The 17,620-nt window shown below is 37.1% G+C and overlaps 1 protein-coding gene across 1 annotated transcript in view; it reads left to right on the top strand.

Annotated features, from left to right (window-relative positions):
- LOC105998699 (vomeronasal type-2 receptor 116-like) overlaps window positions 1-16,350 on the top strand; it is a 36,165-nt gene extending 19,815 nt beyond the window's left edge. Inside the window, exons 2-6 of the mRNA XM_013033490.1 lie at window positions 9,678-9,966; window positions 11,067-11,873; window positions 12,989-13,216; window positions 14,169-14,292; window positions 15,428-16,350. Of these exons, the coding sequence (XP_012888944.1) occupies window positions 9,678-9,966; window positions 11,067-11,873; window positions 12,989-13,216; window positions 14,169-14,292; window positions 15,428-16,350 (2,371 nt within the window). The remainder of the gene's footprint in view (window positions 1-9,677; window positions 9,967-11,066; window positions 11,874-12,988; window positions 13,217-14,168; window positions 14,293-15,427) is intronic.
- Window positions 16,351-17,620: the final 1,270 nt, after the last annotated feature.

Below are 17,620 nucleotides of genomic sequence, written 5' to 3'. Positions count from 1 at the left end.
ATTTGGTATTGATATTCCTCCAGCAGTGTTCTTTCCATTGAGCAGCGTTTTTGCTATTCAGGTCTTTTATTGTTCCAAATGAATTTTTGAATTGCCTCTATTTTTCCTTGAAGAATGAGGTTGGAATTTTGATAGGTATCTCATTGAATTTGTAGATAGACTTGGGAAGTATTGCCATTTTCAGGAGGTTAATCTTTCCAATCCAGGAGCATGGGAGGCTTTGCCATTTTCTAAGTTCTGTTTTGATTTCCTTTTTCAAGTTTTTAAAGTTTTCATCATAGAGGTCTTTCACTTCTTTGCTTAAGTTAATTCCTAGGTATATTATTTTTTTGTGGGGCTAATACAAGTGGAGTTTCTTTTCTAATTTCATCCACACTTTTGTCATTGTTTGCATACAGAAAAACCATTGATTTTGGAGGGTTAATTTTATACCCTGCTACTTTGAATCAGCTTGAGTAATTTGGGAGTGGAGTCTATGGGATTCTTTAAATACAAGATCATGTCATCTGCAAAGAAGGAGAGTTTTACTTCATCTTTCCCTATTTGAATCCCCTTTATTTTTGCATCTTTTCTTATTGCTGTAGCTAGGCATTCTAATACTAGATTGAAGAGAACTGGAGATAGTGGACATCCTTGTCTTGTTCCTGAGTTAAGAGGAAATGGCTTTAGTTTTTCACCATTAAGTATAATGCTGGCTGTAGGTTTGTCATATAAAGACTTTATTGTATTGAGGGATGATCCATGGATTCCTAATTTTTCCAAAACCTTCATCATAAAGGGGTGTTTGATATTGTTGAATGCTTTTTCTGCATCTATTGAGATAACCGCATTGTTCTTATCCTTGCTCCTATTGATGTGATGAATAATATTAATTGATTTGCGTATATTGAACAAGCTTTGCATCCCTGAAATGAATCCTGTTTGATCATGGGGTATAATTTTTTGGATGAATTGTGGAAGTTGATTGACCATAATTTTGTTGAGAAGTTTTGCATCAATGTTCATCAAAGAAATGGGTCTATAATTCTCTTTCTTTGATGAGTCCCTGCCTGGTTTTGGGATGAGGGTTATGATGGCTTCATAGAATGTGTTTAGTAGTGATCTTTCTCTTTCAATTTCATTGAAGAGTTGGAGGAGTATTGGTGTGAGCTCTGCTTTGAAGACCTTGTAGAATTCCACTGTATAACCCTCTGGTCCTGGACTTTTCTTAGTTGGGAGGTCTCATTGCTGTTTCTATTTCAATGCTTCATATCGGCCTGTTAAGCTGTTTTAACTCATCTTGCTTTAGTTTTGGCATGTCAATATTTGCTAGGAAAAGGTCCATTTCTGCCAAGTTCTCAAACTTATTAGCATAAAGTTTTGAGAAGTATTCCCTTATAATGTTCTGAATCTTGGTTGTTTCTGTGGTGATGTTACCATTCTCATCTCTGAGTTGTATGTACTTTCTCTATAATGTCTAGGCTGTCTTCAATCCCTGAGATTCGATCTTCTGCATGGTCTAACCTGCTGTCAAGACTTTCTACTTTGTTTTTTTATCTCTTTCCTTCCAATTGGTCAGCTTTGATGGCTTCAAGTTCTTTGTTGAAGCTTTCTTTTAGATCTTGTATGAACTTCTTTGCTTCCTTAATTTGGTGTTCAGTGTTTATTCTCAAATCACTTATTTGATTGGTTCTTGTTTCCTTGGACTCCCATTCCTTCTGTTGGTTTCCATTCAGTATTCCCTTTTTGGTCTCCCTGACTTCCTTCAGCTCTTTGTTAATGGATCCCATGAATGCCTTTAGTGATTTTTGTGTATTCTCATCCTGCTCTCTCAATTTCTGTATTACTCTTTGCTTAGCTTCCTCCCGTTCATGCCATTCCTATAGTTCTCTTTGAGTGTTCTCAGTCTGTTCACGCCATTCCTGCCTTTCTCTTTGAGTATTCTCAAGCTGCTCATGCAAATCCTGTATCAGTTTTTGAGTAGCTTCCTCATGCTCATGATATTCCTGTATAAACCTTTTGTTAGCCTCCTCTCTCTCCCTATCACACTCATACAGAGTCCTTTGTAGCTTTTCAATCTTTTCATGTAACATGTTTGCCAGCAGTGTTTGTAGAGCTATTTGGGAACTCTTCTATGGATTATTCATTATCTGTTCTGTCCCCGATTATCATGAGTGGGAGTTGAGATACCCGGACTTGCCATTTTTCTTGTGTTTTTCTGGCTTACTCTGCCCATTTGGGATGAAAATAACACCAGTTTTGTGCTAGAACACTTTCTTAAGGCAAGCATCAACCAAAGTGTGTATTTGCGCATTCAATAGTCTACAGATACAATCTAGTTCAACAGATACATCTATTCAACATCAAACAACTATATACTAATAGGCTATGAACCGCAAAGAAGAATTTGGTAAATCAGAAATTATTAGGGTTAGGAAGAGACGTGGGTAAAAAATTTGAAATAGTGAGATGTGGGAAGGCACAGGGAGAGTTAACTAAGTCATAATCTCAAAGCAGGTAATAGGTTGGATAGGATGAAAGTAGAGAGAGAGAAAAAAAGAAGAAAGAGAAAAGGAAAAGAGACCAGAAAAAAATAGAAAATAATAATTAATAATATTATGCAGAACAAAAACAAATTATTCAGAGAAGAACGTGAATATAAACAGAGAAGGGGAGGGATATAAAGGAGATGTGAAAAACTTAATAATAAAAATACTTAAAATATTATATAGGTATAAAGAGGTAGTACTGCTAATAAGGAATTTAAGTCTTAGCTGTTTTGAATTGAGTAACAAATGTGTGGATTAAGTACGTATACAATGGGGGATAGGGTCTAATAGTCAACTACGGGTTTATCTGAGGATGTGCAGAACAATTAAGTCACATAAAGAAGAACGAAAGAGAAGAAGAGGTGAAAAGGATAAGAAAGAAAGAAAAAATATCAGAAGTTCAGTAGAGCTAAACAAAAAACAAAAAAATTTTTTTTAAAAAAGAAAAACACACACACACATATACCCCTAAAATAAAAATTATAAGAGGAAAATAAAGTTACTAGAAAACAATTTTTTTCAAAAAAGGCAAAAATTAAAAATTAAAAAAAGTTTTAGAAAAGAAAAAAATTATAAAAGGTACAAAAAAATGAAAAAAAAAGTCTTTGATTTTTTTGGGACGGGTGGGAAAAATCCTGTATCTCCCTTGTGTCCTTAACCAGCCTCTTGTTGGAGTCTCTGATCTGCTTGTGGTGTTTGATTTTCCTGTGGCTTGGTTGGTTTCTTAAGTCAGTTTGTTTGAACAGGCAGAAAAATGCTCTGCTTTACCCAGGATATTGCGATCCTCCTCCCAGGTTAGTTCAATGGGAGGGAGATCTGCTTTGAGTATCACAAAAGAGGGAGATGGCTTTTTCCTCAAGTTTGGAGATGCTGTGGTGAGGCTAGCTTCTGGGTAGAGTTGAGGCCTTTCAGCAAACAGTAGCTTTTCCCGGGGGCTAGTTTGTGAGAAACTCACAGAGCCCAGCCTGGAGCTATTCTCAGGGTTTATGTTTACTGAATTTCAATTGATTGTCATGGCTGCTAAAGGGAAGGGCAGCCTCTGGCTCTGATTACCCAGTGAGGAAAGCCACTCCTGAGGCTGGCGCCAAGCTGGGTGACTTTTCCCTGGGGGAGCTGAGTCTGGCAGGTCAGGTTAGGCTCTTGTGATATGCTAAATGACTCTAGTTTTCTTCTAAGGCCTGAGTTGGAGCTAGCAGCTCCGCCGAGCTTTGTCAGTATCCAAGATGGAGAGCTCCGGTACTGGGGGGGGGAAGGGTGGCCTTCCCTCCTATGCTCCCTGAGAAGGAGTGAGGACATTAGGCTTCTATTCACATCGAGTCTTGGTTCCTGGGTCGTCTCTGGTCTGCGAACTGCAGGATGAAGATGTCCGCTCCTTGTTGGTTCTTGCTGGTGTTGAGTAGAATCCGCTCACCCGCTGCGTCTGGCTCCTTCGTCCCAGAGTCTCTTTTTTGCAGGTATGGCGACCCAGAATTTGTATTTTCATGATGTTAATTCTTCCAACCCAGGAGCTTGGGGTGTTTTTCTGTTTCTTTATGTCATCTTTAATGTCTTTATTAGTGTATTAAAAGTTTTCCCGATATAGATCCTTCCCAACTTTGGTTAATTTTTTTGTTGGTCTTGGTGTCTGAACTCTGGACCTGTGCATTGTCCTTAGCTCTTCAGCTGAAGGCTAGCTCTCTACCAATTGAGCCCCAACACTAATTCTGGTGCTTATGTGGTGCTGAGGAATAGAACCTAGGGCCTCATTTCTGCAATGCAATCACTCTACCCCTAAGCCACCTTCCCAGGCCTGGTTAAGTTAATTTTTAAATATTTTTGTGAGGCTATTACAATTTTTTCTTGATTTTATTTTCATTCCCACTGTTGGCACACAGGAAGGCTACTGATTTCTGTGGTTTGATTTCATACCTCGCTCCTTTGCCAAACTTTTGAATCAACTTAAGTAGCTTGGGGTGAGACACCTATAGGATTCATTAAATACAGGATCATATTGTCCACCAAGAGGAATACCTTTAGTGCTTCTTTCCCTATTTGGATCCTGTTTATGAGTTTGTCTTGCTAGGAATTCCAGCAGTGTGTTCAAGAGGAATGGAGAGTGTAGGCATCCTTGTCTTGTTCTGATTTTAGAGAGAATATTTTTAAATTTTTCCCATGAAGTATAATGTTTACTCTAGATATTTCATAGACAAACTTTATTATATTGAAGAACCTTTCATGGATTCATAGATTCTCTCGAGCTTTTATCATAAAGAGGTGTTACATCTAGTCAAATAATTTTTCTGAATATATTGAGATGTTCACGTGGTTCTTTGCTTCAGTTGATGTGTTAATTGATGTGTATGTTGAACCATGTCTTCAATACTGTAATGAATTCCATTTGAACATATGTATGATTTATTTGTTTACTTGTTGAATTTGATTGGCTAGAATTTTGTTGAGATGATTTGCATCAACGTCCATCAAAGAAATGGGTCTATAGTACTCTTTTTTGTTGAACTCCTATCTTGTTTAGAGTTGAGTATTATGTTGCCTTCACAGAATGAATACTTCCCCTTTTATTTCATTGAGGACTTTGAGGAGTATGCCAGTGAGTTCCCATTTGAAGACCTTTTAGATTCCTACTGTGAATCCATCTGGTCCTGGGCTTTTCATGAAAAAGAGGCCTTTATATCCATTTCAATTGTCTTAATTGTTATTGGCTATTTACATTACCACCTGGAAGTGGTCCTCCAAGAAAGAAGTCCCCTATGAGGAACTCATAGATTCCAGAGTCATTTTAGAGTCAGTAGCAGGAGTCTTCTAGAGGAGCCCCTATGTCTGGATATGGCAGTCTCAGTGTCTTCTTCCTGTTTCCCTCTACCCTGGTCCTGTGGTGTTTCTCTTCCTTTGTGTAGTGAGGCAGCAGCAACAGGCTCTCCATAGGGGTCTTCAAGCTGATTCAGATGCCTGCTCTAATTTCCCTCCTTGGGTTTCTAGGGTTTCAGCTTTGTGGTGTGATTTTGTCAGTATGACACTGTTCTCTGTTTAAGGTTGACTGGTGACACTTCAGGCACGTCCTTCTGGGTCTCCCTTGGATGCCTGGGTTGGCTAGGGACAGAGGCTAAAGCTGCTCAGCAGTGGTCTGAATGCTATCTTGCTGTCTTCTCCTTGTTTCTGCTGTGAGATTTCTTCTGTATTTGAATGAATCTCTATCTGTTTAAAGTTTGATTGGTGTGGCTCTCTTGAGGTGAAGTGGAGTCTGGAAATATAAACAGCTGTTTGGTTGGAGTTTACATGTTATGATTCCACTATCTTCCAAGAAGTGTCAGGTCTGCCTTTGAGTTGCATCATCAAGGTACTGACTAATTGTTTGATGCAAGGCCTTACAGTCATGAACTGTCCTGAGAACTGCCTTTGTTGTGGGCCAAAGGAGTTGATATTTGATTTGTTTTTTCACATTGAATTCCAGAAACAATTAAATTTCCATTCTTATTTCTCTCTTCAAAGAACTCCTGAAGATTCATCAATGAATTGTTCAGTTGCCATGAGTTTGAGTACTTTCTGTGACTCATTTGCTGTTGTACTCATGTTTCATTGAGTTCACAGGAAATAGAGTAGACATTCTTGTATATATTTTTGTTCATTACTGTTTCTGTTTTGTGGTCGGAAAAACTTACTTCAGTATTTCGTGTAGGAAGGTTTTAGTGGAGAAACATTCTCTTAACCGTGCTTCTCATTGTATATCTTTATCCTTCCTCAATTTCTACAGGATAGCTTTGCTAGGTGAAATAGTTGTGTTGGGCTACTTAGATTTTAAATAAGTTTTTTTTAATATTAAAAATACTGTCAAGAGGGGTAACAGTTACATGAGCAAGGTAATGAGTACATTTCTTATCAAGAGTTTTTTTGCCCCTACTTTGTTTTTCCCCTACTATCCCTTCCCTCCCACTTCCCCAAGTATACTTTATTCTAACCCCCACCCCACCCATGTCTAAATTATAAAGTTCTTTGTTCAACAATGTCTTGTACATCTTATTGTTACAATGGGTCAACCTTTTTACCTATTTAAACATTTTTCCCTTCCACTCCCCAAATTATACCGACATCAAATACAGTGAAAACAAATACCGTGGGGGAGGAAGATACAAAGAAACAAAAAAAACCACATGGTATATTAAAAATATTTTAGAAAAAATAGCAAAAATAAAACCTTACTTTTGTCCAAATCTTGCAGTTCATCTTGCCTAACGTCATCTTATCTGGTCATATGTACTTAGCTTTTGTCCTTTTCTGCTTATTCCAGACCTATACTAGTTATTACAAGTAATGGAAACCATAGGACCTATGTTTCTTTGGGCCTGGCTTACTTCAGTTCGTATAATTTTTTCCAAGTCGTTCCATTTCCTAACAAATGAGCCGATGCCATTCTTTCTGATGGAGGCATAGAATTCTATTGTGTGTGTGTGTGTGTGTGTGTGTGTGTGTGTGTATTCCACATTTTTTTGATCCATTCAGCTACTGAGGGTCATCTGTGTTGGTTCCTTATCTTATGTATGGTAAATAATGCTGCAATAAACATAGTTGTTCTGGTATATAATTTAGATTTTTTTATCCTTACTACTGTAAATAACTCTTGCCATGTTCTCTTGACTTACATGGACTCTTCTGAAGAGTCAGCTGTCATAGAAATGGGTGCAGACCTATGCCATAGAGGTCTCATTTCTGTTCTACTTTAAAGAATCATTCCTGTATATATATTCTACTTGTTTGTGGTTCATGCTAAGACAGCTTGCTATAGATGTCATGGTCAAAAATTTGATTATCTTTTCAACTTTAGGACTTTTACTTTGTATACCTCTCTACATTTGCTTTTTTGAAAATACGCTTGTCAACTTTTGACAAATCTTTTTCACACATCTTCATTCCTAAATTTTCTACCTCCATATGTGGATGTTCACTTAACTTTTCTTCAAGCTCAGTTTTTCCTTCTGTTTAGAACATTTTAGAATATGGCAAGCTATCATTGTGACCACTTCACATATACTACAGTACAGAATGAACAAGTTAATCCTTTCATTAGTATTTCCAATGTGCCTTCATTTTTTCTTTTTAAACAATGGCAGTTGATTTCATTATAATAGTTTCCTTACAATATGCCTACTTGTAAGCTTGCATGTAAATACACATAAACACACAGAGATACTCACACATACCTTGGTGCACTCAGACAGAGAAAGAAAGAAGGAAAGTACTTTGATCTTCTTTACTTTGCTCTATTGGTTCCTTTTTAGTATCTCAATCTAAATATATTGGTTGGAGAGTAGTTATCAATGCATTTTAACATGGAGTCCTTGGAACTCAGATTTCTATGCAAAGCTTACCTATCATTCTTTGCCCAACCCTCAGTTGTGGGTTCGTGTTTCCAAAATGAGTTCCTTGAAATTGGATGCATACCTTTCTTTTTGTTACATAAATAAAAATGAAGCCCCCACCCCTGATAGTTCAGCTCTTTTTCTTATTGTTATCAGCAAGAGCTATTCAATATGTTGGTCTGTGAGCAGAGGAATATTCACAAATAACACTTTGATTCTGAATATTGCACTTGAATTAAACATTCCTTTGTTAGCCTGATGTGCCATATAAACACATAACATAAACTTGGTGACTGAAAACACAAGAATAATTTTCTTTTTTCTTTTTTGCAAAAATGAGAAAACCTGATATTTTTTCTTTTTAGTACTTTTTATTGCAAAAATATTGTACAGAGGGGTTACAGATGCTTGAGCAAGGTAATGAGAACATTTACTATAGATAATTGTTGCCTCCTCTGTTTTTCCCCTTACAATCCCATCACTCCCACCTCCATATCTACTCCTTCCCACTCTGCCCCTACCCACTGAAGTTGTAAAGTTCATTTTCAACATAGTGTCTTGTACATCTCATTCTTACAATGGGTAGACCTGTATCCCTATATAAGCCTTTTGTTTTTTCCCTTCCCCATTCAAAATTAGAGAAGGGTGTATACAAGATGCAGAGCACTGAGATCAAATACAGTGAAAATATGTATTATACCTGGGGGAGGAACATACAAAGAAACAAAAAAAATTACATGGTACATTATAAATACATTAGAAACAATAGCAAGAAAGAATAAAAATATTTGTGTCCCAATCTAAAGGTTCATTTCATTTAACATCATCTTATATGGTCATATGTTCACGGCTTTTGACCTTTTCTGCTTGTCCTACACATGTACTAGTTATTGCAAATAAGGGAAACCATGGAACCTATGCTTCCTTGGGCCTGGATTACTTCAATTTATATAATTTTTTCCAAGACTTTGTATTTCCTAACAAATGGAGCAAGGTCATTCATTGTGATGGAGGCAAAGAATTTCATTTATATATATACTACATTTTTTTGATCATTCACCTACTGAGAGACATCTGTGTTGGTTCCATATCTTAGCTATGATAAATAATCCTGCAATAAAAATAGTTGTGCTGGTAGCCTTAGTATGATCTTGTTTATGATCATTGGGGTAAATGCCCCAAAGTGGGATTACTGGGTCATAGGGGAGCTTGATGTGGAGTCTTTTGAGGAACCTACTTACTGCTTTCCGCAGTAGTTGAACAAGTTTACGCTCCCACCAAAAATGTAGTAGGGTTTCCTTCTGTCCACATCCCCTCCAGCATCTGTTGTTATTCAAGTTCTTGATTATAGCCATTCTAACTGGGATGAAGTGGGATCTCAATTTTTTTTGGATTTGCATTTCTTTTATGGCTAGAGAAATTGAGCAATACTTCATGTGTCTATTGGCCAAAAAGAATGATTATCAACACAGTTGAAGGTAGTTGCCCTAATATAAAAGCAACACAACATTTGCTGTCTCATTAAAGTCGAATCCAAGACAAAAGCCTTTTGATGTGGTGCATGGGGTAACAGGGAAATACAAACTCTTTCCCTCAACTTAAGGGTTTGAATCTCATTAATGAAAAATTCCTTTCATGTCCTTACCTAGATTTTATAGAAGCATAAGACACTACATTCACATTCCATTCTAATTAGTGCAATATTTTAGCATATCCCTTAACAAAGAAGCAAACTTTTAATGTGTGGAAGTCTTAAGTTTTGAAATACTCCTCCTCAATTTCTTTCCTCATTATGCAGGTTTATCTTCAAGAACTATCAGTGTGTTTTGGCCTTGGCTTTTGCTATTGAGGAGATCAACAAGAATCCTCATCTTTTACATAACTTGACTCTGGGATTTGATATCTATGATGATGAATTCAGAACTTGGAAGATGTTTAAGAATCCCTTCATTTGTCTCTTTGGGAAGTACAAGATTCCAAATTACTCCTGCATGAGAGACAGCAAGTCTACGGCAGTACTTACAGGACCGTCTGGAATAACATCTGACCAGATTGGGACATTGCTGGGACTCTACAGATTTCCACAGGTGAGGGTGCAAAGTGTGGAAGGATACAAAAATGTCTAATTTCGTGCCATTACAGGTTTTAGAAGAGAATGATAGGAAGAGGCTGGATATACGAAAAATTAAATATTGTGGTATCAAAGAGGAAGTACTAAAAGATAGTTGGAAATATATATTTTAATATTTTGCAAAAAGAGATAAAAGATTTGAGCAGACATATTAATAATTTATTTTTTCAAGCCCCATCAATAATTTTATTTAACAAATCAGGAAGTAGAAAAGGACTTTGCATTGTATTGACTGAGCAGGATACTGATGGATCACACCAGTAATCCTAGCTAATCAGGAAACTTGTACGTCCAATTAATCTGAAAGGGCATAGGGTGAATATGTGACTCAATTGGTACAGCACAAGTCTTGAAGAAAATTGCCAAGGAAGTGTAAGAAGCCATGAGTTTGTGCCCCTGTACTGGCATTCATATGTACACAGACACACAGACACACAGACACACAGACACACACACACACACACACACACACACACACGAAAGATATTATTTTGAATGAAGTACATCAGGCTCAGAACAAAAAAGGGTAAAAGTGTAATCTCATATGTGAATGTTAGATATAACATATGAATGTAATATGAAATAACTATACAACACACACATAGCCACTGATATATGTAACTGTGGTATACAGATGGGTAGAACTCCATGGCTGGAACTTTTCTGATCTGCTGACATTATAAAAAATGAACAACAAAAAAGTGAAGCATATCATGTCTGAATGGGGTATGTGGTAAGGGAAAAATGAAAAGGAATAAGGAATGGATGGTTGGCAAAAAGAAACAGAATATACAATGGGCATATATGAAAATGGAATTCAGAGTGCATCAGGTTGATGTAGAAGGGAAGAGTTGATGGAAATAGTAACATATGTCCAGAGACCATTACAAGTCAATTGATATATTGTACAACTTTTCAAAAAATATTTTTTTTCAAAAACTAAAACAAAGCCTACCTTCTGCCTACTTCAACTGGTTCTTAACTGAATTCAAGCCTGAGATTACAATGCATGGATGTCTTCTCATTCATGGCATGTCCAAAATTCTTTCCCTTTAGTTGACCTTTGGGCCCTTTGATCATGCCCTGAGTGACCACAACAAGTTTCCTGCTCTCTATCAGATGGCCCCAAAGGACACATCAATAGCCACTGCCATGGTCTCATTACTACTTCACTTCAACTGGACCTGGGTGGGACTGTTAACCACACAAAATGAGCATGGTGCATGGGTTCTTGCTGAATTGAAGGAAGAGATGGCCAAGAACAGAGTTTGTGTAGCCTATGAGCTAATGATCTCAACCCAAGACGCATCACATATATTCAAACTCATGGCAGTTCATAACGAGATAAATCTATCTTCAGCAAATGTCCTCATCATATATGGTGATAATGATTCACAGACAGCTTTAATGGTATTGATTGAGCAAATCTTTATACATGGCAAAGTTTGTATCATGAACTCTCAGTGGGATTTCATTATGAAGAGGAAATATTTCATGCTAGGTTCATTGCATGTACCTCTGATTTTTACACACCATTATGTAGATGTTTCTGGATTCACAGATTTTGTCAAGGCAGTTAAGCCTTCCAAATACCCAGAAGACATTTTTCTTGCCAGACTGTGGTTTCTCTCTTTTAATTGCTCAGATTCTGAGTCTGACTGTGTAACATGGGACAACTGTGCACATGATGCCTCTTTAGATTGGTTGCCTGGGCATATTTTTGACATGACAATGTCTGAAGACAGTTACAATGTATACAACGCGGTGTATGCTGTGGCCCAGGCTCTCCATCAGTTGCTTCTTCATCAAACAGAAGTTCAAACAATGGGTAATAGAAAAGAAACAGTGATTTCCCCTGAACAGGTAATTTCTTCTATATGGGAGTACACACACCATGAACAAAGGTATTTTCTAAAGGGTTTCCTCACTGTATGAAATTAAATATTTCTGTATGTATACAGTTGTGTTTCTGTATGTGTATATGTATATATGATTTGTGTTTATATACACAAATCTATATATATATATATTTATATTCATATGCTATATATAACTTAGTTGCTGAAATTATTGAATATTTCAGTATTTGAAGCAATTTTCTCAACTCTTAAGTTTTTCCTTCTATTATTAGAACCTGCTGTAAGCTAAATTCGAACAAATATAGATTCACATTTAAAAATTAAGTATTTTAGGTGCTTTTCAAAACCCTACATGATTCTTTATGTTTCAATGTCTTTGAGATACTCTAGAAATGTGTGGATATGTTGTTAAAAAACAGGTCAGTAACAAGGATAAAATGTATTCCATAATTCTAGAAAATAATTTTGGCCAGTGCAGGGACTTGAACAAACTGCCTGGGTTATGTCCCTGAGTGTCTTTGTGCTCAAGGCTAGTGTTCAACCATGAGAGGACAGAATTTCTGCTGGCTTTTTCTGAATTGTTTATTGGAAACATGAGTCTCACTAACTTTTCTGCCCAAGCTTGCTTCCAAGCATGATCCTCTGATCTGAGACACCTGAGTAGCTAGGATTACATCATAAGCCACCAGCAACTTGCTCATGAATTGCTTTAGTTACTAATAACCTCAACATGTTCATAGCTAGTGTTTTGAAAACTGCAAATTGAGCTTTTTCTTACGAGTTTCTTCAGTAATAGCAACAGATGACCTAATGAACAGAATTATCCATATTTTTCTTAAGTGACCAAGTTTCATTAAACTTTTGGAATGAAAAATTTAGCAACCTCAAATTACATACATTCATAAAATAGTGGTTGTGGCAAGATGGAGTGAAATGATTCTCTAGAAAAAGTCTTTCTAATCCTCCATATATTTTCTTCTTAGTTACATAATTCAGGGTCTCTACTCTTTTTTTGAATTCAGAATCAGAGATTAAAGGCAATCAAGAGTGCTTCTTACTTCAGGCTTTCTGTCTTGTTTCTGGGATTTACTTTACCATAAGATGATGTCTCTCTTTTAGCTGCACACTTTTCTGAAGAATGCTGAGTTTTACAATCCTACTAGATATCCAGTGAATTGGGATGAGAAAAGGAAATTGGAGCCAGAGTATGACATTCTGAACATTTGGGATTTTCCAGAAGGTCTTCAAATTGAGGTGAAAGTAGGAAAGTTTTCTTCATATGCTCCACATGGCAATCAACTGTCTTTGTCTGAAGATATGGTAGAGTGGGCCATAGGAACTACAGAGGTGAGTTGGATCTAATCTTAATAATTTTAAGCACACACAAATCAGCAGGAGTCAGCCTTTACATTTATACCTGGATGAGTGACAGCAAATTTTTCCTATAATCCTAGCAAAAAAATAGAGCCGAGAGGGTAATATCATAGTTTAGTATCAGCTCACACAGGAATCTCTGTGAGACTTATCTAATTAACCCACAAAAATCTGTAGGTAGAGCTGTGATTAATGTAGTAGATGTAGTAGAATACTTTCCTTGAGCAAATATAGTTCAAGTCAAGTGCCCAGGCCTTGAATTCAAGCCCCAGGATAAGAACTAAGAGTTAAATGTGTTTCTACATGTTGGTTTGAATATTGTAATAAGATGTAAATTATATTTTTCTCAGTTGGATTCTAACACTGTGATAAAGTGCCTGAGGAGTTATTTTTATGTGGTTGAATGTTTTCTTTTGTTCCCTTCTGTGGAGTTCATTCAATGGTTAATTGACCTCCTACTTAACGATCTTTGGTTAGGGGAATCATGGAAGGCACCTGTGAGAAGATTCCCACCTCATGACCCCTGGAAAATAAAGTGAAAGAACAGCGGTCCTCAGGTTCACATAACTCTGTAAAGTGGATGTCTCTTCCTTTCTCTTTCCATTGTCAGAGATGCGTAGGAGAAAGCATATCATGACATGAATTCACGGACATCACATAGGGCTGCGCACTAGAAATTACTTTCTCACCACCACTTTACACCTTTGAAAGATCCCATACCTTTCAGTAATTCAACAGGCTAGAAATCAAGATTGAAACACATAGCCTTTGGGAATCATGGAATATGGAATCTAAACAGAATTCAATAAATTGACTGCACTTATTGCTTAAAACATTATGTTTAACATCTCAATTTAAAGATATGGATTGTTGGAATTTTGGTATGTGGCTGAACAGTTAATGAAATATCCCTACCTTTCCGCAGACTCCTCACTCTGTCTGCAGTGAGAGTTGTGGTCCTGGATTCAGGAAATCCCCTCAGGAGGGAAAGGCTGCCTGTTGCTTTGATTGTACACCTTGCCCAGGAAATGAGATTGCTAATGTAACAGGTGAATCCATGAATTATAAAGAAATACTTTCTCTCTCCCTAGTTATTTTCAATCCAAAAAGTCAATTCTAAAATGATATATTAGGATTACAGAGCCCATTCATCTTCTCTCTGTTCATAACTAAAGTCTGACAAGTGTTGGTATTGCTAACGGCAATATGATAGAATATGGCTTTGAATTACATATTTAGAGAGATATTGCAGTCTATTGCAAGAAAAATTATCTCCAGGAACCCTTCTTATCAGTAATCATTAGTACAAACCTAAACTATCCCATAAAATTAAACATAAGTGTTATAAGGAGAATATTCATCTTAAAACTTCTATTTTACTCACACAGAAAACTTGGATCTTGCTTATCTTTATTTCTCAGTGCCCAGATCTCTTACAGGGAAAGGCCTTAGTGAGCTAGAATCAGTTTAAGAAGTGAGCATGATGCTAGAGAGCCCAAGAATGATCAATTTGCTCCTACAACTTCACAGGTGAGCAGGCAAGATAAGCATAAAGAGATGAAATCAGGGATAATATACCACAAGGTAAAATTAATGTCTTACAGAAACAAATAGGGCAATGTAAGCACTATATGATTCTTTTGTTTCTTTTGTGAGTTCTTCCCCCACGGTATAATCCCTGTTGTTACTGTATTTGATTCTGGTGTTCTGCATCTTGTATATACATTATTGTAATTTGGGGAGGGGAAAGGGTATAGAGGAATGCTTAAATTGGAATGCACGTTGACCATTGTGACAATGAAATCTACAGGACAGTATGTTGAAAATGAACATTACAATGTTGGAGGGGGAGGGAGGAGTTGGAGAGTTGAGGAGGGAAGTGATGGTGGGGAAAAATCAAAGGGAAGGTAACAATGCATGATAGGAAATGTACTCATTACCCTACACATGTATAACTCTTCTGTACAGTATTTTACAATAATAATATAAAAATATTGACTAGAAACCCCTGAATAAAGAAGATTAAAATGACAGGCAGTTATGACTTGGGTAAAAATACAAAAACACTTTTATTATAGTAAATACTTATATCTTAGGATTTCACTTAAGTAATAATTTTCCTGAATTCTTTGAAGAAAACGAGGTTCATAAAAAGACGTAATGGTAGTATACATGTCTCACCAGATATGGAGCAATGTGTGAATTGTCCAGATCATCAGTATGCCAACACACAGAGGACTCAGTGCTTCTTAAGAGCTGCAAGTTTCTTGGCTTTTGGAGATCCCTTGGGCATGGCTCTGGCCTGCATGGCTCTTTGCTTCTCTATGTTAACTGCTGTTGTTCTTGGGATGTTTGTGAAACACCAAGACACTGCCATTGTCAAGGCCAACAACCAGGCTCTCAGCTACATCTTACTCATTTCCCTTATCTTCTGTTTCCTCTGTTCCTTGCTGTTTCTTGGCCAACCTAACACAGTCACCTGCATCCTGCAGCAGATCACATTTGGGGTTGTGTTCACTGTGGCTGTTTCCACAGTGTTGGCCAAAACAGTGACTGTGGTTCTGGCCTTCAAGGCCACTTCCCCAGGGAGAAGGATGAGGTGGCTGCTGGTATCAGGGGCTCCTAATTTCATCATCCCCATCTGCACTCTCATCCAGGTGACTCTATGTGGAGTCTGGCTGGGAACCTCTCCTCCCTTTGTGGACACAGATGCGCACTCTGAACATGGCCACATCATCATCCTGTGCAACAAGGGCTCCCTCACTGCCTTCTACTGTGTCCTGGGATACCTGGGTTCCCTGGCCCTGGCCAGCTTCACAGTAGCTTTTCTGGCCAGGAACCTGCCTGACACCTTCAATGAGGCCAAGTTCCTGACCTTCAGCATGCTGGTATTCTGCAGTGTGTGGCTCACCTTCCTGCCTGTCTACCACAGTGCCAAGGGGAAGGTCATGGTGGCTGTGGAGGTCTTCTCCATTTTGGCCTCTGGGGCAGGGCTCCTAGGTTGTATTTTTGCCCCAAAGTGTTACATCATCTTGTTAATGCCAAATAGAAATTCTCTGCATTACTTCAGGGATAAAATACATAATAGGAGAAATAATCCTTCTTAAGATTGAGCATATAGGTTCCATCAGTGTACAGAAGGTCTGATCTAAATCTACAGTAATTACTCTTCTTATATATTATGGACTTTTTACTACAAAGACTAAGGATCTAATGTGCTTTTTCCTTGTAGTGGTGGTCACACAGGATGATAATCATAATTTAAATTGGAGTTTTGCTTCTGTTTTTGGTTCTTTCTATTTAATCTGTGCTTAATTCTAGCACCTCTTCTTCTTAATGTGTTTTCACTCTTGTCTTTCTCAGTAACTCTTCTAAATTTTTCAGTATATTGACTTCCTGTCTTCATACCACCATGTTACAGAGCCCTCAAATTCATTTTATTAATATTTTCTTCTTCACAAATTTACATTTTTTAATGTGCTTAAAGATTGTTTTGTTCAATACATGTATATTTCTACTCACACGTTCACTTCTTAAAATTATCTTGAGTGTCTTTTATGGCACCTTACTCTCTGTCCCGGTCTCTCTTTCTCTTTGTCTCTCTCCATTTCCTTTTTATCTTCCTCTTCCTCCTCTCATGTCTTCCCTCATATAACTTAGGAATGACATTTTTTTGTTAGAATAAATAAACTTTGACTTATGATTTTAATGTATAAGATGTTTCTGAATTTCTTCCTATGATTAAACTCCATCATTTTTGCCTGAATATACTTTTTATTTGTGTTTATTAATCACTCAATTTTAATATGACCCAAATAATTTTTAATATTATATATATATATATATGTGTGTGTTATTTCATGTAATATTATCACCTCTAACAATCTGTTTAAACAGGAAAATTCTTAGTTGCCACATTTCAGGACTATTGTTAAGGATAGCTTTACTTATTGTTCAAATATTTTGATTTAGTGGTCTCTATACTATGTTTACAGAATCACATATTTAAGAGATATGGACTCAATTGCACTCACTTGTCTGTTCAAGAGTTCTTTTCTTGTTTCTTCTGATGTTAATTCAATTGATTTATGCATACTTGTTCTCAGGGCCTATACTGCCCTTTACATTTTTCACTCAAGGCTTCTTTATCACTTGAACCACAGCTCCATTTCTAACTGTTTGGTCTCATTAAAAATAAGAGTGTTGCTGGGCACCTAAGTTTCACTCCTGTAATCATAGCTTCTTAGGAGGCTGAGATCTGAGGATCGTAGTTCAAAACCAGTGCAGGCAGGAAAGGCCGTGAGACTCTTATCTCCAACTAACTAACAGAAACCCCGAAGTGGTGTTGTAGCTCAAGTAGTAGAGTGCTAGTGTTAA

Source organism: Dipodomys ordii, unplaced genomic scaffold, assembly GCF_000151885.1.
Source record: "Dipodomys ordii isolate 6190 unplaced genomic scaffold, Dord_2.0 Scaffold171, whole genome shotgun sequence".
Taxonomy (NCBI): domain Eukaryota; kingdom Metazoa; phylum Chordata; class Mammalia; order Rodentia; family Heteromyidae; genus Dipodomys; species Dipodomys ordii.
This window is presented reverse-complemented; position numbering and strand designations above follow the sequence as displayed.